Source organism: Lutra lutra, chromosome 1, assembly GCF_902655055.1.
Source record: "Lutra lutra chromosome 1, mLutLut1.2, whole genome shotgun sequence".
NCBI lineage: Eukaryota > Metazoa > Chordata > Mammalia > Carnivora > Mustelidae > Lutra > Lutra lutra.
In genome coordinates, this window is record NC_062278.1 from 204,683,980 (window position 1) to 204,711,336 (window position 27,357).

General features: G+C 48.7%; 4 protein-coding genes across 7 annotated transcripts; 3 read left to right on the forward strand and 1 right to left on the reverse strand.

Moving 5' to 3' along the window:
• The first annotated feature begins 10,977 nt into the window (after nt 1-10,977).
• On the forward strand, nt 10,978-12,707 carry LOC125080172 (tRNA dimethylallyltransferase-like). Its single transcript, XM_047694035.1, has one exon. The coding sequence runs from the start codon at nt 11,114-11,116 to the stop codon at nt 12,041-12,043; it is 930 nt and encodes a 309-aa protein (XP_047549991.1). The 5' UTR covers nt 10,978-11,113; the 3' UTR covers nt 12,044-12,707.
• A 1,119-nt stretch (nt 12,708-13,826) lies between these two features.
• On the forward strand, nt 13,827-18,210 carry NICN1 (nicolin 1, tubulin polyglutamylase complex subunit). Of its 2 annotated transcripts, none has more exons than XM_047694049.1 (6): nt 13,827-14,071; nt 15,245-15,421; nt 15,577-15,804; nt 16,250-16,321; nt 16,659-16,763; nt 16,838-18,210. In XM_047694049.1, the coding sequence occupies exons 1-6, from the start codon at nt 13,940-13,942 to the stop codon at nt 16,877-16,879; spliced, it is 756 nt and encodes a 251-aa protein (XP_047550005.1). In that variant the 5' UTR covers nt 13,827-13,939; the 3' UTR covers nt 16,880-18,210. The 2 variants fall into 2 exon arrangements, with proteins under 2 accessions (XP_047550005.1, XP_047550014.1); XM_047694058.1 differs by having other exon boundaries at nt 13,830-14,071; nt 15,691-15,804.
• Nucleotides 18,211-18,219: 9 nt separating this feature from the next.
• AMT (aminomethyltransferase) lies at nt 18,220-23,480 on the forward strand. Of its 2 annotated transcripts, none has more exons than XM_047694024.1 (9): nt 18,220-18,309; nt 18,915-19,082; nt 19,577-19,657; nt 20,544-20,675; nt 21,085-21,163; nt 21,496-21,641; nt 21,725-21,905; nt 22,276-22,431; nt 22,532-23,480. In XM_047694024.1, the coding sequence occupies exons 2-9, from the start codon at nt 18,969-18,971 to the stop codon at nt 22,708-22,710; spliced, it is 1,068 nt and encodes a 355-aa protein (XP_047549980.1). In that variant the 5' UTR covers nt 18,220-18,309; nt 18,915-18,968; the 3' UTR covers nt 22,711-23,480. The 2 variants fall into 2 exon arrangements, with proteins under 2 accessions (XP_047549980.1, XP_047549975.1); XM_047694019.1 differs by lacking the exon at nt 18,220-18,309 and adding an exon at nt 18,359-18,813.
• Nucleotides 23,481-23,799: 319 nt separating this feature from the next.
• TCTA (T cell leukemia translocation altered) lies at nt 23,800-27,126 on the reverse strand. Of its 2 annotated transcripts, none has more exons than XM_047694069.1 (3): nt 26,701-27,126; nt 26,322-26,376; nt 23,800-25,207 (listed from the first exon to the last, which is right to left on the reverse strand). In XM_047694069.1, the coding sequence occupies exons 1-3, from the start codon at nt 26,921-26,923 to the stop codon at nt 25,165-25,167; spliced, it is 321 nt and encodes a 106-aa protein (XP_047550025.1). In that variant the 5' UTR covers nt 26,924-27,126; the 3' UTR covers nt 23,800-25,164. The 2 variants fall into 2 exon arrangements, with proteins under 2 accessions (XP_047550025.1, XP_047550024.1); XM_047694068.1 differs by having other exon boundaries at nt 26,322-26,424.
• Nucleotides 27,127-27,357: the final 231 nt, after the last annotated feature.

The following is a 27,357-nucleotide window of genomic DNA, read 5'->3' on the forward strand; positions in this document are numbered from 1 at the left end:
CTCTCTCTCTGCCTGACTCTCTGCCTACTTGTGATCTGTCTGTCAAATAAATAAATAAGGGGCACCTGGGTAGCTCAGTGGATTGAGCCTCTGCCTTCGGCTCAGGTCATCATCTCGGGGTCCTGGGATCGAGCCCCACATCGGGCTCTCTGCTCTGTGGGGAGCCTCCTTCCTCCTCTCTCTCTGCCTGCCTCTCTGCCTACTTGTGATCTCTCTCTCTGTCAAATAAACAAATAAAATCTTAAAAAAAAAGAAATGCATTAAAAAAAATAAATAAATAAAATCTTTTTAAAAAATAAAATATTTTTAAAAGAACAAATGCATAAAACAATTATAAATTTATGTCAGCAGTCATAAAGCATATAAAGATATTATTTTTGATAATAACAATATAAAGAACAGAGGGGTAGGAACAGAGATGTATAGGAGTAGATTGCTTATAAATTTGTTGGAACTAAGTTGGTATTATTTATTCATGTTTTAAGATTTTATTTATTTATTTGACAGACAGAGATCATAAGTAGGCAGAGAGGCAGGCAGAGAGAGAAGGAGAATCAGGCTCCCTGTTGAGCAGAGAGCCCAATGCAGGGCTCGATCCCAGGACCCTGGGATCATGACCTGAGCCAAAGGCAGAGGCTTTAACTCACTGAGCCACCCAGGCCCCCCTAAGTTGGTATTATTTGAATGAACTTGTTATAAATTTAAGATGTCAGTTATAATCCCAAATTAGCTATCAAGAAAGTAGTTTAAAAATATACAAGGGGCGCCTGGCTCACTCAGTTGATAGAGCATGATACTCGATCTTGTGGTCATGAGTTCAAGCCCCACAGTGGGTGTAGAGCTTACATAAAACAAAACAAATATACAAAAAAGAAAATAAATACAAAAAAGGAAAGAAGGAAAACAAAGTAGTACACTACAAAAAATTTTAACTAAATTTTAAAAAGCCGGAAAGGAAGGAATTAAGGAACAACAACAATAAACATACAGAATACATACAGCTAAACTAAATGTCACAAGTAAATCCTTTATCAGGAATCACATCAAATGTAAATGAATTAAACTTTACTAGTAAAAGTTTAGAAGATTGGAATTTAAAAGCCCAGATCTATCTATGTGCTATCTATAAGAGACTCATTTTATTTTATTTTTTTTTAAAGATTTTATTTATTTATTCGACAGAGAGATCACAAGCAGGCAGAGAGGCAGGCAGAGAGAGAGGAGGAAGCAGGCTCCCTGCTGAGCAGAGAGCCCGATGCGGGGCTCGATCCCAGGACTCTGAGATCATGACCTGAGCCGAAGGCAGCGGCTTAACCCACTGAGCCACCCAGGCGCCCCAAGAGACTCATTTTAGATAGAAGGACACAGAGAGGTTGAAAGTAAAAGCGTAGAAAAATATACTCCATGCAAATAGTAACCAAAAGAAGGTTGGGCGGCTATGTTATTATAAGACAAAATAGACTTATGTCAAAACAGCTTATAAGGGACAAAGAAATATATTTTAATATTTATGTATTTAAGTAATCTCTACTTAAATCTCTACCTTAATCTTAACGTCTACCCAACGTGGGGCTTGAAATCACAACCCCAAGATCGAGCCACATGCTCAGGGTGCCTGGGTGGCTGAGTTGGTTAAGTGTCTGCCTTAAATTCGGGTCATAATCTCAGGGTTCTGATATGGAGCTTGGTGACTGGCTTCCTGCTCAGTGGGGAGTCTGCTTCTCTCTCTCTCTTTCTCTCTCTCTTTCTCTTCTCTCAAATGATTAAATAAAATCTTAAAAAAAAAAGTCACATCCTCTACAGACTGAGTCTGTAAGGGCCCATTTATCTAGAGCGATTCCATCTTGGATTAAATAGTCATTTTGTTGTTTATGCAGTAAACTTAAACTGTCCCTGCACCCCTTCCCCCCAGGGGACTTACTTAAAAACAAGTCCCAGAAACCAGTCCCAGGTAACAAAGCCCAAATACAAGGGTGGGTCAGGTCAGGTGGAGACATCCAATCAGTGGGGGAGCACATACTGTCTCCCTAGCTACCAAGGAGTATGGGCCCACCTTTAGGGCGCCAGTTCTGACCAAGGTGATAGGCTAGTTCAAATGTCTACTAAGGTAAATTGTTATTCAATTGGTCATTTATGTGTGACCTAGCATGACGGTGCAGCTTTCTCTGTGTGTTATAATCTCATTGGCCACCTGTGCATGGCCAGGCCCAACCACATGGCCTTTGCCCTTAAAAGCTAGTCTGGAGGGGCACCTGGGTGACTCAGTGGGTTAAAGCCTCTGCCTTCGGCTCAGGTCATGATCCCAAGGTCCTGGAATTGAGCCCCACATCGGGCTCTCTACTCTGCGGGGAGCCTGCGTCCTCCTCTCTCTCTGCCTGTCTCTCTGCCTACTTGTGATCTCTGTCAAATAAATTAAAAAAAAAAATCTTAAAAAAAATTTTAAAAAAAATTAATTAAAAAAAAAAAAAAAAGAGCTAGTCTGTAAGGCAGAGAGGGGTCGCCCTCTCTGTAAGAGGCACGGCCCCTGCTGGTCTGTTTGATTCTTGATGCTTGGCGTGAAGTAAAGCTTTGCTTGACCTTCGCTTTGTATCAGTCTCGCTCCTTTAGTCACGGACCCAACATTGGGGGACCTTTCAAGCCAACCGAGCAACCCAAAGGAAGAAATAATATATTTTTTAAAGATTTCATTTATTTATTTGACAGACAGAGATCACAAGCAGGCAGAGAGAGAGGAGGAAGCAGGCTCCCTGCAGAGCAGAGAGCCCAATGTGGGGCTCGATCCCAGGACCCTGAGATCATGACCTGAGCTGAAAGCAGAAGCTTAACCTACTGAGCCACCCAGGTGCCCCAGGAAGAAATAATACTGATAAAAGGGACAACACAGCAAGAGGATACAATTATAAACATATACACATCTAACAACAAGGCCCGAAAATACATGAAACAAAAATTGACAGAATTGGACGGAAAAGTAGACAGTTCTACAATAATAACTGGCAGCTCCAATACTTCACTTTCAATAATGGCTAGAACAACCAGACAGAAGATCAACAAGGAAATAGAGGATTTAAACAATGCTGTAGACCAAATTAGACCTAACGGTGTGAAGATTATATAAAAATAAAATCTTAAGGGAGCCTGGGTGGTGGCTCAGTCAGTTAAGTGTCTGACTCTTGATCTCAGCTCAGGTCTTGGTCTGGGAGGCGTGACATCATCCCCTATTGGACTCCATGCTGGGGGTGGAGTCTATTTAGAAAATAATAACAATAAATTTTAAAAATAACAAAACCTTAACAAACAAATAAACAAAATACTCTGTGATGGTTAATTTTTATGTGGGCCACAGAATATCTAGACATTTAGCTAAATATTATTCTGGGTGAGTGTGTTTGTGAGGGTGTTTCTGGGTGACATTAATATTCAAATAGACCGAATAAAGCACATTTCCCTCCCTAATATGGATGGGCTTCATCCAATCAACTGAAAAACTAAAAAGAACAGAAAAGTTTAGTAAAAGGAAACTCCTCCTGCTTGATTGAGCTGAAACATTGGTGTTCTCCAGCCTTTGGACTGGGACTGAAATATCAGTTTTTCTTGGGTCTCGGTCCTGCTGGCTTTGGACTAGAATTTATGAGATCAACTTTCCTGGTTCTTGGGCTTTCAGACTTGAAATTGAACTGCACATTGGCTCTTCTGGTTTTCCAGGTTGCCATCTGCAGATCTTGGGGAGGTCTCAGCCTCCAAAACAGCATAAGCCAATTCCTTATTCTCTTTCTCTCTCTCTCTCCATCTACATATAATACAACATGCTCAGAAAACAAAAACAAACCATGGGGTGCCTCGCTTGCTCAGTCGGTAGAATATATGACTCTTGAACTCGGAGTTGAAAGTTCTAGCCCCACATTACATAAAAATAAAATCTTTAAATATGCTCATCATTTCTCTTTAACTTTTAATTTTTTATTTACTTTGTTTTTTAAAGATCTTATTTATCGATTTGACAGGAGACCCAGAGAGAGAGAGGGAACACAAGCAGGGGGAGTGGGAGAGGGTGAAGCAGGCTCCCCGCCCGGCAAAGAGCCCGATGTGGTCTGGATCCCAAGATCCCAGGACCATGACCTGAGCCGAAAGCAGATGCTTAACAACTGAGCCACCCAGGCGCCCCAACTTTTCATTTTTTTTTCCAATTTTAATTCCAGTGCAGTTAATATATGGTGTTATATTTGATGTAGGAAACAAAGGCAGGGGGCACAGGGCGGGGGGTGCTCAGTTAGTTAAGCATCTGCCTTTGGCTTGGGTCATAATCCCACGGTCCTGAGATCAAGTTCCGCATAGGGCTCCCTGCTCAGCCAGCGGCTTCTGCCACTATCCCTGCTTGTGTTTGTGCACTCTCTGACAGAAAAATGCATAAAAATTTATCTGACAGTCAGAGATTACAAGTAGGCAGAGAGAGAGGAAGGGAAGCAGGCTCCCTGCTGAGCAGAGAGCCTGATGCAGGGCTCCATCCCAGGACCCTGGGATCATGATCTGAGCCGAAGGCAGAGGCTTTAACTCACTGAGCCACCCAGGTGCCCCAATGCATAAAATCTTTAAAAAAAAAAAAGGAGGGGGGGATACTTGGGTGGCTCAGTTGAGTGAGCATCTGCCTTCAGCTCAAGTCATGATCCCAGAACCCTCGGATGGACTGAGTCCCACACTGGGCTCCTTGCTTAGCTGGGAGCCTGCTTCTCCCCCTGCCTGCTGCCCACTCCCCATCCCCACCGTTTGTGTTTATTCTCTCTCTCTTTCTCTGACAAGTAAATAAATAAAATCTTAAAAAAAAAAAAAGTGCTCTTGGAACTTCCTTTATCTTTACTTCTCCCAACCCCAGGGTATATAATCACTTGCTCATCACAATCCCCGGGCATCAAGGAGCAGTAGTCAGCAACAGGCAGAAACTCTGCCTCCGGGTCCTGTCCCCGTGCTTTAATAAAACCATTTTGCACCGAAGAGGTCTCAAGAATATTTCCTTGGCCATGGGCTCTGAACTCACCAACACAACACAGCAATGTCCAAAAAAACTAAATTCATATTGTCTTCCTCTTTCTTGAACATTAATATTGTCTTCCACTTTCTTGAACATAGGGAATATCATGTTCTAGTTTTAATGTCCTTGTCTATTAACTCTAGAATTGATTATTTCTGGGTCTGTTTCTCTTGTTTGATTTTTCTTTTCATTATAGGTCATTTTTTTGCTGCTTTACATGATTGGTAATTATAATTTTTATAATTTTTTAAGTAGGCTCCACATCCAATGTTGGGCTTGAACTCCCAACTCTGAGATCAAAAGTCAGATGCTCTATCAACTGATCCAGCCAGGTGCTCTGTGACTGGTAATATTTAATTGGATGCCAGACTTTGCAAGTTTTACCTTTTTAAGTGCTGATACTATTGTGTTCCTATAAATATTTGTGACCTTTGTTCTTGGATACATTTAGGCATTTTGATCATTTTGAGGCTTGATTTTAAGCTCTTGTAGGTGGTGTCTGAGCAGATTTTAGTCTAGGGCAAATTTTTATGCACAACTGAAGCAATTTCTAGGCACTGTGCACAATGAATTAGTGATGGAGGCAGACTGGGTCTGAAGACCCAGAAGGGGTCCTGAAGGACTAGCTAAGAGGGTCTTGGCTTCATGAAGGATGGAAAGCAGATTTTATTGAAGATATACGTATATAGAATCATACGGACAGAGTGTCCAGGAGACTTGGAAAGAACATGAGTTTCATTTTTGCTTGGGGCCTGGGGTTTTTATTGGAGATTATGGTCTGGTGCATGTGTCCTTTTAAGCATCAGGAACTGGTCAGAACAAGGAGAAGATCCAGATGCTCTTCAGAAGTCATTTATTTCCTGAAGTTAAGCATCTTGGTGTCAAGGTGTTGGGAGTCAGTGGTCTTGGAGAATGTTTATGATGACCCTGCCCCCTCACTCCTTAGATATGATCTATTGCGGTAGAAGACTCTGAAGATATCACTATCTCTCTATCCCTTACAAGGAAGACATATGCTATTTGAATTACTAGGTATGTGTAGAGTAGGGTGAGGTGCTCATTCTAGTAACAACAGAAGCCAGAGCAGAGGTCCCAAAGATACAAATGTAGTGATCCACAAGGAAACCAGCACCCCAATGTTTATAGCAACAATGTCCACAATAGCCAAACTATGGAAAGAGCCCAGATGTCCATTGACAGATGAATGGATAAACAATATGTAATCACACACACACACACACACACACACACACACGCAGAGGAATATTACACAGTCATCAAAAATGAAATTTGCCATTTGCGGTAACATGAATGGAGCTACAGAGTATTATGCTACGTGAAATAAGTCAATCAGAGAAAGACAATTATCATATGATTTCACTGATGTGTGGAATTTAACAAATCAGAGGATCATAGGGGAAGAGAAGAAAAAATGAAACAAGATGAAACCAGAGAGGGAGACAAACTATAAGAGACTCTTAATCTTGGGAAACAAACTGAGGGTTGCTGGGGGGTGCGGTAACTGGGTGATGGACATTGGGGAGGGTATGTGCTATAATGAACACTGGGTGTTATATAAGACTGATGAATCACCGACCTGTGACCCTGAAACACATAATACATGTATGTTAATTAATTGAATTTTTTAAAAAAGGAAGCTAAAGCAAAGGAAAAAAATGGCTATTTTTATGGGGTCCCTTCAGCTTCCCTGTCTCATTAGCATTTTGTTTTTGTTTGGTTGGTTTTTTTAACTAATGGTTGATGGGAACACAAACTCTCTGGGTCAAAATAAGAGTTGATGTTATCACCTTTTAATTCTTTTGGGTAGTTCTTTGTCTGGCCTTGGGTAGTTTCCTCACGTGCATGTGCTGATCATATTAAGCTGAAACCTCAAGGGGATCCCCCCTAGGGATCTCTGGAGTCATCTCTCTCTGCAGCTCTGTCCTGTCTAGCTTCTAGCCATCTTTGCCTCTCCAAACTCCCAGTTTTGTCTCCTCAACTCAGGGAGTCTGACAGACTCCGTCTCGGTTCCTCCTCATTATATTTGGAAATTCTTTCCAGACAGTAAACTGGGATAATCATTGAGTGTTTTTTTGTTGTTGTTTCTCTTCTTTTAGGGATCACTGTTCTGTGGTGTCTGATGGACAGTGTCTAAAAATGATTGTTTCACATATTTTGTCTGCTTCTTTAGTTGGCTCAGGTTGGCGAGGGGGGTAAATCTTTTCCCAATTCCTCCATTTTAGCTGGAAGTAGAAGTCCCTAAAATTGAACAATTTGTTCATTGTATTTATTGAGCACCATCTATGCCCAGCATGATGCTAGGAGATGTGGGATACAAGGCAACAGACTAAATTCCTGCTCTCCTACCTCGTGTAGCCCAGTGTGGGAGACAGGCTTTGGGGGGGGATGATTACAATAAAATGTGGAAAGCCTCTGACAATGTACAAGATATAACTGAGTCCAAGAGATCAAGAAAGTACTCCTTAAAAAATCAAAATCTAAAGCAAGAACTGAAGGGTAGATAGGTGATTGGTGGTAGGGCAGAAGTGATATAAAGAATGTTCTGTGAACAGGCTAGAAGGAAAAGAGAGGGCACCATGTGGGAGGAACTCAAGTGAAGGTAGCAGCATTGGGGAAGGTTTTCTTTTTTTAAGTTATTTTTGTTTTATTTGTTTGTTTTGTGATCTCTATGTCCAACTTGAGGCTCAAATTTACAACCCAAGGTGGAGAGTCATGTGCTCTTCTGAATGAGCCAGCTAGGTGCCCCCAGGGAGCAGGTTTTGAGTTGCCTGTTGTGGGGGCCATTCATGCCTTGAACTCATGGACTTACCAAAGAGCCTTTCGATTTGACCTTGAAGCAGAAGGATTCCAGGAGGATTTCATACTGAAAAGGTTGTCTTGCCACAGAGTAGGTAATGGATTGGAGGGGCTGGAGTGGAGGTGGCTATCTACCAGGGAGATATGAGGCAAGACCCATCTGCAGGGAAGGACCACACAGGTCTGTATCTGCTATTGTAACTGAATAACATGAATTTGCTCCTTGATGAGTCACAGAAACGACACCGGGAGGAGTTGTTACACAAAGGAAATGTTATGTGCAGCAAAGAAGGAGATCACAGGAAATAACTTCCAACCTTGACTCCCAGAGAAAGGGTGAATAGGTTCCCTTAATTAGGGTTAGGATGAATATTTATATACTGACTTATTTTATATCTTTTTAAGATTTTATTTTTAAGTAATCTCTACACACACTGTGGGGTTCAAACACACGACCCCGAGATCAAGAGCCAGATGCTTTTCTGACTGAGCCAACCAGGTGCCCCCTCAGGTTAGGATGGATAGAAATAGGAGCCTTGGGGTACTGGCTGGCTTAGTCAGAAGAGCATGTGACTTTTGATCTCAGGGTCTTGTGTTTGAGCCCCACAGCAGGTGTAGAGATTACTAAAAATAAGTAAATAAATAAACTTAAAAAAAAAAAAAGAACAAGAAATGGGAGCCGTGTCATTGGATGGAGAAGTAGGCATAAGGTCATGTATGTGCCTTAAGGAAACAAGCCTATCCATACCTTACATGTTATGTAAATGAGGCTTGTGCTTCGCCTTGGGTGGAGACTTCAGTATTATGAAGAGTAAAGGTACCTGTCGGTGACTCCATGGGTAACTCCAAGGTCCATATGCCCAGGCATGAGTCAGGGGTTCAGCTCAAACCAGTCTGGGATATCTGGGCTGCCGGAGCTCTTTATCCAAGCAGGCGTTATTGCTTGAGGGGTAGTTTTGGTTTCCATCACAGCACGTTGTGTCCCTGAGGTCCTTTGCCTGAGTTAAGAGATAAGCTGGAAAGGAGAGCTTAGGGAAAAATGTGGGACAAAATTTGGTGGGTACTAATAGGCGAGTAGTAAAGTTTAAGTCTTGGGGTCTAGCTGGTGACACTGGGCCTATGCTTTCAGAGCTGAGTCCTAGAGCCCAGAGCTTGTAAATATCCTCCTGATTTCCAGGGGGCCTGTTATCTTCAGGGATTTGGGAAAGCTTCTCTTGACCATGGGATGGTCTTCAGAAAGAGGAAACTCTCAGGAACTGGAGGGACCCAGGGAGTGAATCATTAGTCTGAGTCCAAATGGAGACAGTGATGGCCAGTCCAGGAGACCCACAGATACAAATTATTTTCCCCTGGGGGTGCCTGGATGGCTAGTCATTAAGCGTCTGCCTTGATCACGTGGTCCTAGAATGGAGCCCCATATCAGGCTCACTGGAGCCTGCTTCTCCCTCTCCCTCTTCCTGCTGCACCCCTACTTGTGCTCTCTCTCTCTCTCTGTCTCTCTCTCTGTCAAATAAATAAAATCTTTAAAAAAATTATTTTCCCTTGACAACAGCTAATGAGAAGACGAGAAGACAGGGAATGTTTTCTGTCCCTGGAAGTCTCTGGGGGCACCTGGACTAGGAAGGCACAAGTCTTCCAGGCTGTTCCTTGGGCGGGCCTGGAATCCTGGTTTTGTGTCTGTCTGGTATCCCACTTTGAGAGCACTATGGGTTACACTGGGCCTGTGTCTTCGGGTTCCTCAACAGGCCGGAGTCACCAAAGCTGACTATTACCTGGAAGGTTCTGACCTGTGAGGAAGGAGCCCAAAAGAGTAGAGCCCCAGCTCTACTTTGTACTGCTTTATTGGCTTAGGAAATCACTGGAACACTTCCGGCCTCAGCTTTGTTATCAATAAAACAGGCTTACCTAATGATATCTGAGGCACTGTTTCTACAAGAGCCTAGAAGGACGGTGATGATGATAAACATAATGGTTAACATTCATTTTTTGCTTTGCTTTTTTTTTCTTTTAAAATCATGTTTATTGAGGTATAATATAGATGCAGTAAAAATGCACAAAAATTGGGGCACCTAGCTGGCTCAGTCTGTAGAACATGTGATTCTTGATCATGGGGTTGTGAGTTTGAGCACCAGGTTGAGTGTAGAGATTACTTAAAAGTAAAATCTTTAAGGCATCTGGGTGGCTCAGTTGGTTGGGCGAAGACTGCCTTCAGCTTAGGTCATGACCTTGGAGGCCCTGGATCCAGTCCCACATTGGGCTCCATGTCCAGCAAGGAGTCTGCTTCTCCCTCTGACCCTTCCTCCTATTTATTTATTTACTAATAAATAAATAAAATCTTTTTAAAAATAAAAAATAAAATATTTTAAAAAATTCATAAATCTTAAGCATTCAATTTAATAAGTTTTTTAAATTGTCTATACAAATGTAACTATCACCACAATCAAGTTTTGAATGCCTGGGTGGCTCAGTCACTAAGCATCTGCCTTCAGCTCAGGTCATGATCCCAGGGTCTTGGGATCAAGTCCTGCATAGGGCTCCTTGCTCAGCAGGGTGTCTGCTTCTCCCTCTGCCTGCTGCTCCCCTTGCTGTGCTCTCCGACAAATAAATAAATAAAATCTTTTTAAAAAAATTACAAATCACCAAAATCAAGTTATAGAACCTTTCCATCACCCCAAAGTATTCCCTTGTATTTCTTCATAGTCAATCCCTTCCCTCCTCTTCCTGCCCCAGGAAAAACTGTTCTGATTTATATTACTATATATTAGCTTTGCCTTTTTTACAATTTCATGTAAGTGGTATCATATACAATGTACTCTTTTGGGTCTGACTTTTTTTTTTTTTTTTTTTTAAGGATTTTCTTCATTCATTTGAGAGAAGGAGAGAGAGCAAGCATGACCTGGGTAAAGGGCAGAAGGAGAAGCAGACTCACACCAGGCAGGGAGCCTAATGAGGGACTTGATCCCAGGACTCCAGGATCATTATCTGAACCAAAGGCAGACGCTTAACCAACTGAGCCACCCAGTTGCCCTTGGGCCTGATTTTTTGGCTTAAATTCGTACACTTGAAATTTAATGGTGCTAGTGTGCATACTAGTTGTTTACTTCCTTTAAAAAAAAACTTGGTATTCGAGTTTCTGTGAGCGCCGGGCTACGGGGTCTGCCACGGACACTGCCTCTTGTAGTGATTCTCGGGGCCACGGGCACCGGCAAATCCACCCTGGCGTTGCAGCTAGGCCAGCGGCTCGGTGGCGAAATCGTTAGCGCTGACTCCATGCAGGTTTATGAAGGCCTAGACATCATCACCAACAAGGTTTCTGCCCAAGAGCAGAGAATGTGCCAGCACCACATGATCAGCTTTGTGGATCCTCTCGTGACAAATTACACAGTTGTGGATTTCAGGAACAAGGCAACTGCTCTGATTGAAGATATATTTGCCCGAGACAAAATTCCTATTGTCGTGGGAGGAACCAATTATTACATTGAATCTCTGCTCTGGAAAGTTCTTGTCAATACTAAGCCCCATGAGATGGGCACCAAGAAATTGACCGACCGAAAAGAGCTTGAGAAGGAGGATGGCCATGTCCTCCACAAACGCCTAAGCCAAGTGGACCCAGAAATGGCTGCCAAGCTGCACCCCCATGACAAACGCAAAGTGGCCAGGAGCTTGCAAGTGTTTGAAGAAACGGGGATCTCTCATAGTGAATTTCTTCATCGTCAACATGCAGAGGAAGGTGGTGGTCCCCTTGGAGGCCCTCTGAAGTTTCCTAACCTTTGCATCCTCTGGCTTCATGCTGACCAGACAGGACCTGGTCCCAGTGTCCCCCCAGTATATGGCTTAGAAGTATCTGATGTCTCGAAGTGGGAAGAGTCTGTTCTTGAACCTGCTCTTGAAATCGTGCAAAGTTTCATCCAGGGCCACAAGCCTGCAGCTGCTCCAGTAAAGATGCCATGCAATGAAATGGAGAACAAGAGAAGTTACCACATGTGTGACCTCTGTGATCGAATCATCATTGGGGACCGTGAATGGGCAGCACATATAAAATCCAAATCCCATTTGCACCAACTGAGGAAGAGAAGAAGATTGGACTTGGATGCTCTTGCTACCATTGAGAGTCAGAGTATTTCTCCAGACTGTGACAAAGAGCCCGAAGAGAAAGGGTCCCCAGGGAAGAATGAGAAAGAGCTGAAATCTGGTGTTTAAAGAGAAATGTCCAGTAGTAGCCTTTGCACAGGTAGGGACCCAGTTCAGGAGGGAGGGTTATGTCTGTGTCCCTGTCTGGACTGAGGAGTGCTACGCAGAAAGCCCCCACGATTTTCTTTCTACAGTGGTGTAGTTTCAGTGTTCTTTGTCATGGAAACAGCAGGACTTGTTAGCTCCCTGTTTGGCTGATGTGCCTGGTAATGATGATTTTTGGAAGGAATTTTTTTTCTTTCAACCCAAAAGGTTCTATTTTTGAAAGAGGCACAGATTGCACTTTTTAATACTTGAGGATCTTTTTGGTAATGAATACCTGAATTTCCTATATCCCTTAAAAAAGAAGTTTTATGTCCCTGTGGCTAAAAATATCTCATTTCCACTTCTATAAAAGATGACTGAAGTATTGTGAGCCACAAATCAGGAGTTCTGGATTTGGGTGAATGGCAGGAAAGGCCCAGCCCCAGTGAGATGATTAAGTGAACTCAGCCAGTTGTTGGATTACACTGAGAAGGAGAGAAGGAGGTGGTCATGATGTGGCTTGAAAACTAAAGACTTTGACATTTGTTGAGCTCCTCCTGTGTGATAATTACTATCACTGCTATCTTTTTATTGAGTTAAGAGTCTATATTTTTATTAAAAGTTAAATAAAGAAAAAAAAAAAAAAAAACTTGGTATTCATAATATTTACCATTTTACTCATTTTAAGTGTATAAATCAGTGGCATTAAGTATATTCATAGTGTTGTATAATCAACACCACTATATCCAGAAATTTTTTTATCATCCTTAACAGAAACTTTGTACCTATTAAACAATAAACTTGTTTCCCCTTGCATCCTTGGCAACTCTGTTTTACTTTTTGTATGAATTTGCCTATTCTAAGTACTCATGTAAGTGGTATCATAATATAATATTTGTCCTTCATGTCCATCACTTAACATGATGTTTTCCAAGTTCACACTAAAGCATTTAGCAGTTTCATTCATCTTTAAGGTTGTGTAATTTCATTGTATCTATATACCACAATTTGTTTACCCATTCCTATGTTGATAGATACTTGAATTTGTTAATTTCTTTTTGTTGCTAACCAGTATTCCATTGCATGGATACACCACAATTAGTTATCCATTCATCTCATGGACATTTGGATTATTTCCTATTTCTGGCTATTAAGAACAGTCCTCCGGCGGGCCTATGCAGCATTCACTTCTCTTGGGTAAATATTTAAGAGTACAATGGCTGGATCATATTGTAGTCATGAATTTAGTTTTTAAAGAAATGCCAAACTTTTTCAAAATGGCTGGAAATTATCAAGGGATTAAGGTCCAAGCACTCCAAATTCTTGCCAGTCTTTAATTTTAACCTGTTCGGTGGGGTTGTGGGAGTTCTGATTAGAACGTCCCTGATGAATAATCGTATCAAGCATCTTTTCATGTGTTTTTTCGCTATTTATATTCTTCTGTGAATTATCTGTTCAAATCCTTTGTCCATTAAAAAGGGGGAGGAGTGTTCACACTATTTTTGCGATCAATGTCTGCCGGGCCCTAAGCTCATTAGTGCTCTTTTATGCTTTAACCAACCACCGCCCTGCACAAAGGTACTAACGGAGCAAGATTTGGCCCGCGGAGACCGACCAGGATCTCTTCCATTGGCTAGTCTCAGACGTTTCTGGGCAGGGCTCACCGCTCTCGAAGGCTCGCGCCATGATTGGCTGAAGGAGCACTTCCTCAAGCACTTCCGACTCCCGGCCGGCCCAGAGCATCAGTAATTGGCTGGGCTGACTCAGCGCGAGTCTCTCCGGGAGTTGTAGTTCTTGCGGGCTCTGCTGGGGACGCCGGGAAGGGCCAGTTACTGCGGGGGCCAGGAGCGGCAGTTGGGCTTAGTCAAGGCTGCTGAAACTATGTCCCGCGTGTCGGTGCCCTGCCATGTGAAAGGCACCGTGGCCCTGCAGGTGGGCGACGTGCGAACCTCCCAAGGCCGGCCTGGTGTGCTGGTCATCGATGTCACCTTCCCCAGCGTCGCGCCCTTCGAGGTGAGCAAGCCCTGTGGGCGCGACCGGGGCTCCTGGGCGGGGCTAACCTGGGAACTCGGGCGTGTTCCAGGCATTTAATTTTTTTACCGAAAGCCTCTGCAGTGTCCTGGCCCTTGCAAATCAGTTAACCATTTATTTATTTCTTCAGTTAACACATATTTACGAGACTGCCGTTTTCTGTCCTGTTCTCTTCAACATCTCTTCCCCATGTCCAGAACAGGGCAAGCGTAAAAGTGCCAAGGAAGTAGGATGATGGTGGAAATGCAATTGTGAACCAGGGAGAGGTGAAAGATCATTTTGTTCCTGGCCACTGGGGTGGGGATCATTAGACAATGCGTTACCCCAAAACCTGCCTCTTGCGCGTTCCCTACAGTCCCTGCTGGAGGTCAGGTAAAGCGCATTCCTCATCGGGATCATCCCAATGGCTCCAGTTTCCAGTCTCCATTTGCCGGTCCACATCTGCTGGCTGACACTACGAGAGTGACTGACACTACAAGACCTCAGCACAGAGGACAAAGTCCACTTTCTAATGGCTTGGCATTTGGAGCCATTTGTGCCCTGCCTGCCTTTTGACCCCATGCACTTTGTCCTGTGGTGTGTGGTCCTCTTCCAAGCTGTTCCTTACCATAAGCTGCGAAACTTCACTATAGGGCTCAACCCTGTAAATATTGATTCAGTAGGTCTGGGGTGGAGCCTGTACATCTATAGTAAAAACAACAACTTATTTGGGTGACTCTGATGAATGTGCAGTGATGAGGATTGCTGTAATCAGGCTGAATCACTGTGGTTTCAGGAGTGGGCCAGGTTTCCTCAACCTTTGGTGCCCGTTTGCTTATGTTACTTTTACACTCTCTCTTTTCCGGTCCACTTGGTGAACTCCTCCTTCTTGAGGCCTCATCTGTACGTTTTTCTGCCTCCTCCAGAGTTAGGGTTCTGGCAGCATCTTAGACCTGTGAGAAGATTTACGGTCATTGATTATTTGCATGACCTGCTCCTTTGGACTGTGAGCTCTTCTAAAAGAGTGAAATTGTCTTTGGGCCCCAGTGGATGTTTGTTGAAATTGTTAGATTGGTGGAAGAATACATTCCTAAGGGGAGGAGAAGATGGTATGTTTGAGCCTCTCAGGCCCTGGGCCTGGGTCTGATTTGTCATGGTGGGTTGTGTGCGCTCTAGTTACAGGAGATCATGTTTAAGAATTACTACACAGCCTTTCTGAGCATCCGTGTTCGCCAGCACACCTCAACGCTCACCCCACCCAAATGGGTGACCTGCCTGCGGGACTACTGCCTCATGCCAGACCCACACAGTGAGGAGGGAGCCCAGGAGTATATATCATTGTTTAAGCACCAGGTCAGCTGGGACTCAGCATGGCTGGGGAAGTCCAGAGGAGGGCTCACAGGGGGATTGGGGATTGGGCCAGGATACCTGGAGGGAAGAAGGGAGGCAGGGCTGGCCTGGGCTTGCACCTTGGAGGGATTACTGGTTTTTTTTTTTCCTTCCTAAAGGCCTGGGGAGGCAGCATCTTGGCTCATTGCTGGTTGGGAGGCTCTTGGGCAGTGAGCTTGGGCCTTGCTGGGTCCTTGTGTGTGTGTGTGTGTGTGTGTGTGTATCTATGTCAGATGCTGTGTGACATGGCCAGAGTACTGGAGCTGCGCCTGATTCTTCGACAGCCATCACCACTGTGGGTGTCTTTCACAGTGGAGGAATTGCAGATTTACCAGCAGGGACCAAAGGTAAGTGACCAGCTCATAGCTGTTGGTTGGCCCTTTCCCTAGAAGGCTCTTAGCTATGGCTAGGAGAGCTGGGTGTGGGGTCGGGAGTGGACAACAAGACTCAGAAGGAAATTAGCCAGGAGGGAATACTGGAAGCTAAGGGTGAGAGGAGAGGTCATGTCCTCATACCCCTGAACTTTTGAGGCTACCTACCTCTCTCAGAGCTTGAGCCTTCAGGTACTGGGAGATACTTCTGTTCCTGGGGCCTTCTGCATTGCAGAAAAGCTTAAGTACTCTCTAAGCTCTTAGGTAGTCTGATGGCCCCTTGGACTTCATGGACCTCTGAACAGGGTTTTCTCAGTATCTGAGGCTCAGGTGCCCTTCTGTCTTCTCTGAGGACCAGGGAATCTGGTCTTGGGGCTTTTCCATTCTGTCTCCTTTAGGGGAGTATGCCTTTGCTTTGCAGAGCCCCTCCATGACCTTCCCCAAGTGGCTCTCCCACCCAGTGCCTTGTGAGCAGCCTGCTCCCCTCATTGAGGTAAGCCCTCATCGTGGGTCAGAACCATGTGTGCAAAGCACTCGTGTCCAGCAACGGGCTCAGGTGGGCCTCTTTCTACAAGAATCTGAGTCTGGACCCAGGGCCCTTCATTCACTCTGTGCCATCTTCCTCTTGGGTGGTCCATGGGCTTTGAGGCATCTCTCAGTGGGGCTGGGCAACCTCCCGCACATTGGGCCCCAACCTCATGTTTCACAAGTCATCTGGGAATGGTTCTGGTCTCCCTTGGTGGGCCGCATAGCCCAACTTGGCCTCTCTGGAGCTTTAAGGGCACTGCTGGGGAGAGACCCATGGCCACTGACCCCTCCTTCTGGAGCAGGGTCTCCCAGACCCCAGCAGGGTATCCTCCGAGGTGCAGCAGATGTGGGCGTTGACAGAGATGATCCGGGCCAGTCACACCTCCACAAGGATCGGCCGCTTTGATGTGAGTGATTGCTTCCCTCTGCTTCGTTCCCGTTGCTCTGAGCGGGTCAGATCTCATGGTCTTTTGTGTTGCAGGTGGATGGCTGTTACGACCTGAACTTGCTCTCCTACACTTGAACCGTGGCTGTTGGCCAAGACGTTGGCCTTCCGTGCCCACCCAGACCCGGTTTGGGCCACCAGAGGCTGAAGTGATTTCTCTGTGCATTCCGAGTGTTGCCTGCATGTCCACTGGGTCTGGGCCATGTTCACAGATTCAAGATTCCTGGGGGCTCACTGTGTTGCTTCAGCATGAGCTCTTGGCAGGGGTGTACCCTGTCCTTATCCGACTGCAACCCGAAACTCCTTTTACTACTCTAAAAACACTTCAGTTCTACTTACTAACATTCTCCTTGTGTCCTCTGCTCCTCCGGCCAACATGCACACTCCAGTCTCCTGCCTGCTGCTTCACCCTGAGTGCACTAGGTTGGGGTGATCTACTAAGCGTGCTGTCACTATTGCTGGAAGGCTGCTACAGCCTTTACACTCACTTACTTTGGAAAGGAGGGAAAAAACAGGAGCCCATTTCTTCTTTCTGCGCCCTCTAGTGGTCTTCTTTCCCTTTGTGTTATGCCCCTAAGAAGAAATTTCTGGTCTTCACTCCTGCCCACCTTGGGAGCAAAGCTGGAGATTTGGGCAGCCTGAACCCCTTGGTCTCTGAGCTGGCTCCTCGATGTGTGTCCAAATGGGTCTGCCTATCCAAGCTGGGCAGATGCCTCCGGCAAGGCTGAAGTCTTAGAATGAGTTCTGTGACCTTTGTGCCCAAAGCACATCCTTGTCCATTCTCCCAGCTACCCCCTTCCAGGAATCATTCTCTATGATAAAAGAGAGGTGTGGGTCCGGGTGAGCACTGTCCCTGGTGTCTTTTAAGAGGCTGAGTTCTGCTACAACCCCATGCCTGCTGCTGAATAAGGCAGGCTGCCCTTACGAGAAAAACTTCCTTTTCCATTTTTTCCTGTCTTTGCCCCCAGGGGCTATGATGCAGCAGTACTGTTACTTGTGCTAGACCTGGAAAGTTGGACATTTGTGTGGCTCAACAGCTTTCTGGAGGAAGATCAAACCCCTTCTGGTGGCCACTCTCTGCTCTTAACCAGAATTCTTGCAGGTGTTGCCTGCAGGGTGATATACTTAGCCCTGTTCAGCTTTTGCTAAGAGGGTAATGACCACAATCCTGTGCTCAGGGAGTAGCAGCCCTCAGAGAGAGTGCATGTGTGAGATTGAGAGAGAGAGAGAGTGTGTGTGTGTGTGTGTGTGTGTGTCTCTAAGAGAGAGTGGGTGGGGAGGTCCCTAGGGATATAGTGTGTAAGAGTGTGGGGAGGTCCCTGGGGTTGGTGGCAGGGACTGCACTTCATTGATACCCAGCACAGGCCCTAATGTGCAGCAAGATCAATAAATACTTGTGGAATGCGTGACTGCTGGCTGCCTGTGTCTTCCCAGTGGGAAAGCTGGAGACCCTCACTAGAGGCGGGATTGCTGAGGTGCTCAGCCTGCCAGGCTAGCTCCACCCTCCTGTGTCCTCTCCACCCCCTCCCCTCCTCCCATGTGACCCTACACTCTTGTCCTGAATATGCAATTCAGGCCTTTTGGCCCTTGATAGAACTTTGACCTTTTGGAGGCAGGGTTGTCCGCAAGGGGAGGCCTAGCCCCCAGCTCTGTCTCTGAGCAGCTTAACTGGTTTGGACAGCCTAATCGGCCCTGGAAGATCAACTAGAAGCGCCTGGGGCTCTTTCCCTACAGCTTTGAGTCCCTGCGCACTGCCCTAAAGCCCCGCCTGCCCTTGGGGCGGCCTGCCTTTGGGGCTGCCCGCCCCTTCTGATCCCCTTTGTGGGAGAGAGACCTGTCCAAGCAGAGCTGGGACTACATCTCCCAGCGTGCCTGGCAGCGTGGTGGCCTCTGTGTGCCGGCCGCACCAGTTGCGGGCAACAATGCAGCGGGCAGTGAGCATGGTGGCCCGTCTGGGCTTGCGGCTGCAGGCGCTCCCATCGGCCCTGGGCCGTCCGTTCAGTTGCGCACAGGTGGGATCGAGGGTGCCGGGGGAGGGTGCCAGTTTTGGAGGTGGGGGAGGGAGGAGGGTGGAGGTCGGGACACTGGTGGCCCTTAACCCAGCCACCCGCAGGACATACTCCGCAGGACACCACTCTATGACTTCCACCTGGCTCATGGCGGGAAGATGGTGGCATTTGCAGGCTGGAGTCTGCCTGTGCAATACCGGGACAGTCACGTTGACTCACACCTGCACACACGCCGGCATTGCTCGCTCTTTGATGTGTCCCACATGCTGCAGGTGAGCCAGGGGAGCACGCCGGCTGCCCAGTCAGGGCTTCCTCCCCATCTACAGTGGAGCAACCCTCAGCTTTGTGGGGAGCCGGATTCCAAGGGCCACCATCCTCGCAGAAGAGGTGGAGGTCTCCGGTGTCCTAGACTGTGGCCCCCAGGAAATTAACTCAGCGGGTCTCTTGGTTGTCTTTCCTTTAATCTCTTCAGCCTGCTCCCACTCAGAGGTGTGCCTCTGTGTCCTGGGTTCCCCAGGGCTGGCACCCATTCCCATCGACTCTCCTGGGTGTTGGTTTGGAAAAAGGGTAATTCAGGGTGGTTCTGGACCTTTTCAAGTTCCCTAACCTCCTCCATTGCACCCTCTCCTGTGTTGGGGGATGTAGGGGAGTCAGGTGGGGCTCTGCCACCCGCAGAGTCAAAGGATTGCTCAGGCATTTGGCTGGGTTGGATGGGACTGTGGGCAGTCCTTGCCCAGTGGCATGAGGCTTTTGATCTTTCTCCCAGACCAAGATACTTGGTTGTGACCGAGTGAAGCTAATGGAGAGTCTAGTGGTTGGAGATATTGCAGAGTTAAAGCCAAACCAGGTGGGCCCCTCTTCTCTTGTATTTCTGTTCAGTGGGTGTTCTTAGTCTTGAGCCAGCAAATGGGAGGGTTTGGGGTGCAGCAGTGGCTCAGACACAGCTTCCCGGGGCTTGTGGTCTTGGGCGATGGGGTCCCTGGGTATGTCCAGACGTCCAGTTATCTGCAGGGAGGGGGCTTATTCCATCCTTACCAGATCAGGCTGGGAAGCCAGAAACCAGGTTTATGCCCTGGTTTGTGGCCTTCCATGCTGTCAAACGCCTTGCAATGCAAAGGTAGCCCCTAAATAAGCAGCCTCGCCATCACCAAGAGCTTCTTAGGAATACACTCAGGCCCTGCTCCAGACCTGCTGAATCAGAACCTGTGTTTTAACAAGATTCCCAGGTGATTCATGTGATCTCTCAACCTCAGGCTCCATCCATCCAGTGGGGAGGCTTGTGAGGCCAGCCTCACAGTATTTTGGCATATTGCTGTGGCACTCATGGTATCATCAAGATGGACTTTGAAGTCTCCGTGTTGGGGTTTGGGGCATGGACTGAGTTGTCTCAGGTCTGGGTGGGATGAAGCAGCGAGTCTTAGATGCCCTGGATTAAGTGTGAAATGGGGCTCTCAGTACTGAGTGGGGAGAAGTGCAGAGGCCCCACCAGATCAGGGAGGTCTCCCAAGATGGGGAAGGGGTAAAAAACTTTGTCGGTGCATGAGGATCCAAATCCTGGGCTGGGCAAGGGCCTGGGCTTACCTAGCCTTCCTCCTTGCCCCTCCTCCCCTCCCAGCCCTTTGCCTCAGGGTTCATGAATTGGTGGTGGCTGTGTGTGCCCAGGAGTGAGTGTGACTCATACTTGACCTGGGCCTCCTGGACCTGGAGGCAAAGATGTTCCACTTTGGCACTAGGGGACACTGTCGCTGTTTACCAATGAGGCTGGAGGCATTTTAGATGACTTGATTGTGACCAGCACCTCTGAGGGCTATCTGTATGTGGTGTCCAACGCTGGCTGCTGGGACAAGGACTTGGCTCTCATGCAGGTACAGCCCCTCTGTTTCTAGGTACCCTGTCTTCTTTGCTCACAGAGCAGCATCCTTGCTGTCCAGAACAGATCTGGCAGGGACAAGGGGCTTAGATCATACCTCTTTGAGTGAGTGAATAGCAGGCCAGAGTGGGCCCTCCATGGAGAATGCCAGGTTTCAGTGATGGGGGAGTAGAGCAGGGAACACTGGCCACGGCTCCCAGGCGAGCATCCTCCGGTGAAGGTGGAAGCCAGAGCCCAATGTGAACACGGACAGACCCGGGCTTGGGTCATTCCTACCACTTAGTTATATAACCTTGTAAGATGGGAACCAGCCTACTCTGCCCAGCTTTTCAGCTCCCAGCCTGCCGTAGGTGCTCAGTAAGCGGTCCCAGAAGCTGATGCGGTGTTTGTATCTTTCCTTTCAGGACAAGGTCAGGGAGTTTCAGAACGTGGGCAGGGACGTAAGCCTGGAGGTGGTGGAGAATGCCTTACTAGCCCTGCAAGGTGAGCAGGCCAGGCTGGGGTTGGAGCCGACCTTTGCCTCGCTGGCTTTTTTGACTGCTCAGCACAGGGGCCATTCCAGAAGGAATAGCAGGCCAGAGTGGGCCCTAGGTATGGATGGTGTGCTATTTGTGGGCCATAATTCTAAGTTTGGAATTAGGCCTTCCCTCCACATGCTGTGGGCCTCAGGGGCTGTGGGCAGGAGCATCTTCTCCCACCTTGAGCCCTTAGTAGGACTTGCTGAGGTCTTATTCTGGCCCCTGAGTAAAGGCTGTGGTCCAGCTTTGAGGGGAAACGGGGACCTGGACTCTGGGTCACTGGTTCCCTGGGCCCAGGCCCCACAGCGGCGCAGGTGTTGCAGGCCGGCATAGCAGAGGACCTGAGGAAATTGCCCTTCATGACCAGTGCTGTGATGGAGGTGTTTGGTGTGTCCGACTGCCGTGTAACCCGCTGCGGCTACACAGGAGAGGATGGTGTGGAGGTAGGTCAAGAAGTGGGTGTAGGGTATTGCAGGGGACAGGACTGTGGGGCCCTTGCCCACCTGCTCTGTGGTGTCTCATGCAGATCTCGGTGCCGGCAGTGGCGGCAGTCCGCCTGGCAACAGCTCTGCTGGAAAACCCAGAGGTGAAGCTGGCGGGACTGGCGGCCCGGGACAGCCTGCGCCTGGAGGCAGGCCTCTGCCTGTATGGGAATGACATCGATGACCACACCACGCCTGTGGAAGGCAGCCTCAGCTGGACATTGGGTGAGTTGGGCTGGCACTCAGGGATAGAATCCTGGAGGCTGGTGTGGCCAGCCCATGACTGCTCCCAAGGCTGTGTACCCTGGAGCCCGTGACTCAGACTCCCTAAGCCTCCTTTCCCTGAAGGTGCCACTACACCTTTGCCCATTACACGCTGAGGATCTTCAGCCAGCTGAGGTGGGCAGCATAGCCTCTAAGACCTGGGGACAGGACGTGGGTGGCTGACTGCATGGCAGGGAGGAATGGGGCTTTGGGGGCCTGAGCAAAGGGGTCTCACTGCTGGCTGGATGTTACTTTGGGGTCCCTGTAAGGAAGACCTCCTGTGGCCAGGGGTCTATGGACTGTGGCTTAATCCCGGTATGTCATGCTTCAGGGAAGCGCCGCCGAGCCACCATGGACTTCCCTGGAGCCTCGGTCATTGTTGCTCAGCTGAAGGGCAAGGTGCAGAGGAGACGTGTGGGGTTAATGTGCGAGGGGGCACCAATGCGGGCGCACAGCCCCATCCTGAATACGGAGGGCACTGTGATTGGTAGGTGGACCAGGGAAGTTGGAGAGCCCTTGTTCCTTTCCCAGGAGGGTGGGCATTGGACTGGCATGGTGATGCTGACATACGGCCTCTGCTCACACAGGTACTGTGACCAGTGGCTGCCCCTCTCCCTGCCTGAAGAAGAATGTGGCCATGGGTTATGTGCCCAGTGAGTATAGCCGGCCAGGGACCCCGTTGCTGGTAGAGGTGCGGCGGAAGCAGCAAGTGGCCGTGGTCAGCAAGATGCCCTTTGTGACCACAAATTACTATACCCTCAAGTGAAAGTGGCTTGGGGCAGGGCCTCTCCCATCTAGGAGCCTGGACCTGGAGGACATTCTGTAAGGGTTAGTCACAAAACTGAGGCTGAATACACTGGGACGGAGGTTGATTCTGGTTGTCTGGTTGAGGGGGGCCCATCCCACCAATCCTACCCCCTCATGTGCCTCTCCAACTTCGAGACCCCATTTCTGAGCAAGGGACCAGCTCATGCAATGTTAGCCTGTGCCCCCACCGACCCCATTCTTGTCTGCCTCCCAGAGGGTTACGAGAAGCTTTCTGGCATCTCTCCCTTCCACTCTGCCAGGTGCTGGCTGTGGAGCAGAGGCTGACATTTAGGGAGGGGATAGAGCCTGCCCAGCCTACCTCACCATGGTTTCTCACGCTGCAGAGGGGTTATTACATTGGGTAGTGCCAGCCATCTTCTTCAGTTTACTTTCCATGAATGCAAACCGCTGCCTCACCCTGGGTAGGAATGATTCCTGACTCACTGAGGGTTGGCCCTGTAGGGCTGCTGTGCCTGTGTAAACTCGGGGACAGCTGAGGAGGCACAGACTCACTCTTCCACATTCCCGAGTTAGCCCAGCCTGCTGCCCAGTAGCAAACCATGCCGGGCTCACCACCTGTCCTGAGCCCCAGGGCTGTTGTAGGACAGGCAGGGCCTCCTCCTAGACTTGACTTACCCTGGCTGACCTTTGCCCCCGGGGCCCATTCTGGACTCTGCTGACTTCTAAAAAAAAAAATAAAACAAAAACAACACATTAAATGAGCTTCCTCCTCTTCTTGCTTGCTAGTCTCTAGCTTCATTGTCCTTTGGCTACATGGTTTCTGGGGTGCCAGCCCAGTGCCTGCTTACCTGGCCTCTGAGGCAGGTTCAGAGTGGGTTCCCCCTGAGAGGGGCGGGTCTAGAAAAATTAGTGAGGATAGTGCTGCTCCCTGTCAGGCACTCACCACCGCTCCTCCAGGGAGCTGAACCTCTCCACCTCTGCAAATCGTTGCATCCTGGGTGCTGAGGGGCAGTAGCCCCCACTGTTCCCACTCCAGTTTCCCTTGTGCATGCGCACCCTTGTCCTGTCTGAATAATCACACAGCCAGTGCACTTCCATGTTTAATAAGCCACATCCTCAGTGAAACCGGGGGTGAAATGTGAGGCCCTGATTCTGTGAGGTGGTGTCAATGGGTAGGGCTGGGGCTGCAAAACGGTCATCCTAACCAGCCAGGAGGTAGCTCCTGAGTAGGTCCACGTATACCAGTTCAGTGTGGGCCTACGTCCAGTGCACCTCTGCTGCCAAAGTGGCCTAGCCAAAGACTGCCGGATAGAAATGTGACCTCTAATAGAGAAAGCAGGCGGCGGGACACTGAGGTAGCTGGTGGCCCAGCAGAAGCAAGGTTGGGAGTGTGGCCTTCAGGAAAGGAGGCAGTTCTAGCAATACGCTGCTTTCAGAAACTTCATTGTGCCACCCACACCTTTGGAAGCTCCCGTGGTCCACTGCGTAGGTGGCAGGCCTGTGGCTCTTTCCGGTTAAGGGTTCTTGGGAGCTGAGATGGTGCTTATGGAGAGGAGTTGAGCCTGTGGCTTCTTAGAATGGAGCTCCTTTAACTCCAGGTCAAGATGGGAAGCAATGAAGCTGCGGGGCACAGTGGCGCAGGATCACTCCTCAACTGCTCAGTATCTCCCTGGGAGGGGGCAGGGTATGACCCCATGGGCACTTCAAGCAGTGGGGGTGGAAGGTCACCCCTCGAGGCTCAACCTCTTTCAGGCACCCAGTTTGCCAACAAGGACTGAGAGGACTATGAATGAGTTCATATCCAGGAAGAGACCATTTCCATAGCCTGACTCATCTGGAAAGCTCTGGATGGGCCAGGGAGGTGCATGTTTGCTGCCTCCAAGTCCGGGCAGCGCCAACTCTCCCTGCCTTACACTGGAATGGCCAGCTAAGTAACGACAGAGGATAAGGCCATGTCTAGTCCAGAACTCCTTGGCTCCCTGCCAACAAAGCAAAAACAAATTCAAGAAACCTAGAGCTTAGGGGAAAACAGGCTTCCCTTAACAAATTCCAGAGCTGGTCAACCTCAGGTTTCCTCTCAGGACGAATTTCTATGGGGTCAAATCCCAGGGGGATGGGAAGGGACAAGAACAAGCCACAGCAGAAAATGGACTATTGGCCTCCCCAACTCAGACGCTTCTCCTGAGCTGACGCCTGAGAGAGGAGGGAGGAGCATGCCTTCTCCTTAAGGCACCCAGATCAGGGTAGAGGCAAACTTTACTGGCCCAATGCCTGGGCCTGCTGGAGGCAAGGCCAAGGGCAGTGGAGGCCCAGGCCTGTAAGCACTAGGGTACTCCCTGCCCCCAACCCTGTTCTCCCTGCCGTTGTCTCTTGGGTCTGGGTAGCAGCAGAACCCAGTGTGGGAACCAGCAGACCCAGTGATGTCCCTGGAGATCCCTCTTGCTGCCTTCCCTTATTCTCTGTGGGTTTTGAGAGGTTCATTTGCTGTTGTTTCCCTAAAAATGATGGAGAGAAGAGAGGGGTTATTCCACAGGCAGCCCGACAGTCCCTAATTGGCTCTTTCTAGCCCTTTAGTGGCTGAGGGGGGCTCAATAAGGCCACACTACAACCTAGACCACTCTACTGAGTTCCCATATCCCACACTGGGTCCCCCACCTTTCTCCTCTGACATGTTCTTCCTCCTAGTTCCTTGCCTTATCATGGTGTTCCTGTCTTTTTCCCCAGTTGCCCAGGACCTGGGAAGTGGGAGGCCTCTTAACTAGACTCATGCCTTCTCTATTGGACCCCATTTATTGGCATTTATAAAGACAGATTTGATCAGGCCATAGCCTTCTGAGTCCTTCAGTAGCTTCCCAAGATTTAGGATAGGGTTTCATGGTCTCTTCACGTCTGACTACAGTGTCTCAGCCTTGTCTAGTCTTCCAGTATGACACGTTTGTTCTTGTCCTGCCTCTTGTGCTATCCATTCTTGGCCTGGTACACTTAACCACTCCCCAGCCTTTGCCCTCAGCTTAGCTGTCTGTTTTGGAAGAAAACTCTGACTGGCCTCACCCCTTGCTCTTCTGCCCTTCCCTTTTATTTTTTATTATTTATTAATTTTTTTTGCTGCCCTCTCTTTTAAATCTCTGGCTCCCCCTGTAAACAAGGCCTGGGTTGTCCTTGTTCTTTGGACCTAGTGTGGCTGCTGTCATATGGTAGGAGCTCAGAGATTAGTTGAATGAATGCTCTGATTAGTGATTTGATGTTTTACAGATGACAAGGCTGACCCTGATGAGGCCAGTCAGTGCAATAAGGATAATGCAATAAGGACAGAGGCTCCTATCTTCCTAATTGAGGGGCCTGCAGCAGAGTGGAACCCAACAGACTTGCCACTTCATCTCTGAGATCACTACCAGTCTCACAGGTTGCCGAACAGCCTACTGATGGGCTGTTCACAAACTGGTGTCGCTCAAAGCCTGAGCTCTACTTGCAGGCCTTGGAGCTTGCTGTAAAAGCCACTAAACTGGTGGACTCCTGCTCTGAGAACTTCCTGCCCCTGTCCCTGTTCCCAGCACAGGTGTGTCCTCTGCCTGCCAAGCATGGGGTTGCCATGGGCACATATGTACTCACCACGAAGTGAAATGCGTGGAGCCATCAGGTGTGGATCCGTTCTGGCCGCCCAGACCTGGGGGCAGGAACACATCCAGAGCTGCAGCAGGCAGGGGGTGGGGATCTGAGCAGGTATCAGCCCAGGTGAGGTTAGAGGCCAGTGGTGTTGTCTGGTGGAGTCTCGTGGAGGCCCTAAAGGGACTAGGAGTATTGTCTGATGGCGGTTCAAGGGAACAGTTACAATGTGATGGGTGTACCGCGGTTTCTGGCATGGAATGGCATGTTGGCAATGGGTCAGGGTACAGCGTTAAGTTTTGATAAGGTTCTTAGGGGACCAGTGGTAGTCTAGGGGGTTCTGGGGAGCCCAATGGTAAGGTCCGGTGGGGGTGGGGAGCCTCACCTGGGCGGTGATACAGCCCTGTCACCGTGCTCCCGTAGAACCCCCACGCCAGCTGGATACCCAGGAGACTTAACACCAACCACAGTAGCAGCAGCTTGAAGAGAGTCACGCGCATGTCCTGCGCCTCCCACTCCCGCAGGAACTCTCTGCCCAGGGTGCCCAGCGCGCCCAGCACAGTGGTCGGCAGAGCCTGCAAGGACTCCCCAGACCAAGGCTCCGCCATGACTGGCCCATGCCCCACCCGGGGACTGTCATTGTAGCCCCCACTGCGCAGGCGTCTGGTCTTCCGGGGCCAGGCCCGTTAGTGCGCACGCGTAAAGCAGGCAAGGGGAGCCTACTTCGCTTGCGCGAAGAGTTGGCAGTTTGGGGAGGAGTACTAAAACCGCGCACGCGCACCAGCCCCACCCTGCTTACTTAAAAGATGAGTGAGTCGGAGAGCATAAAATAGCAACCAGGTCTTTTATAGCCCCGGAGTTCCCGTGATGCCCCACGTGGCTGCAGTGATTGGTTAAGCGCCTTGCTTTTAGGGCGTGGACGCGCTCCTGAGCAATCGTAGCTGAGCTGTGAGTGCGCGCGCGTGCGCGAGGCCGCGACTGGGCCTGGCTCGAGCCCGCTGGCACGCGGGAGCGCGCACGTCGCTTCCCCGCCCTCCCGCCG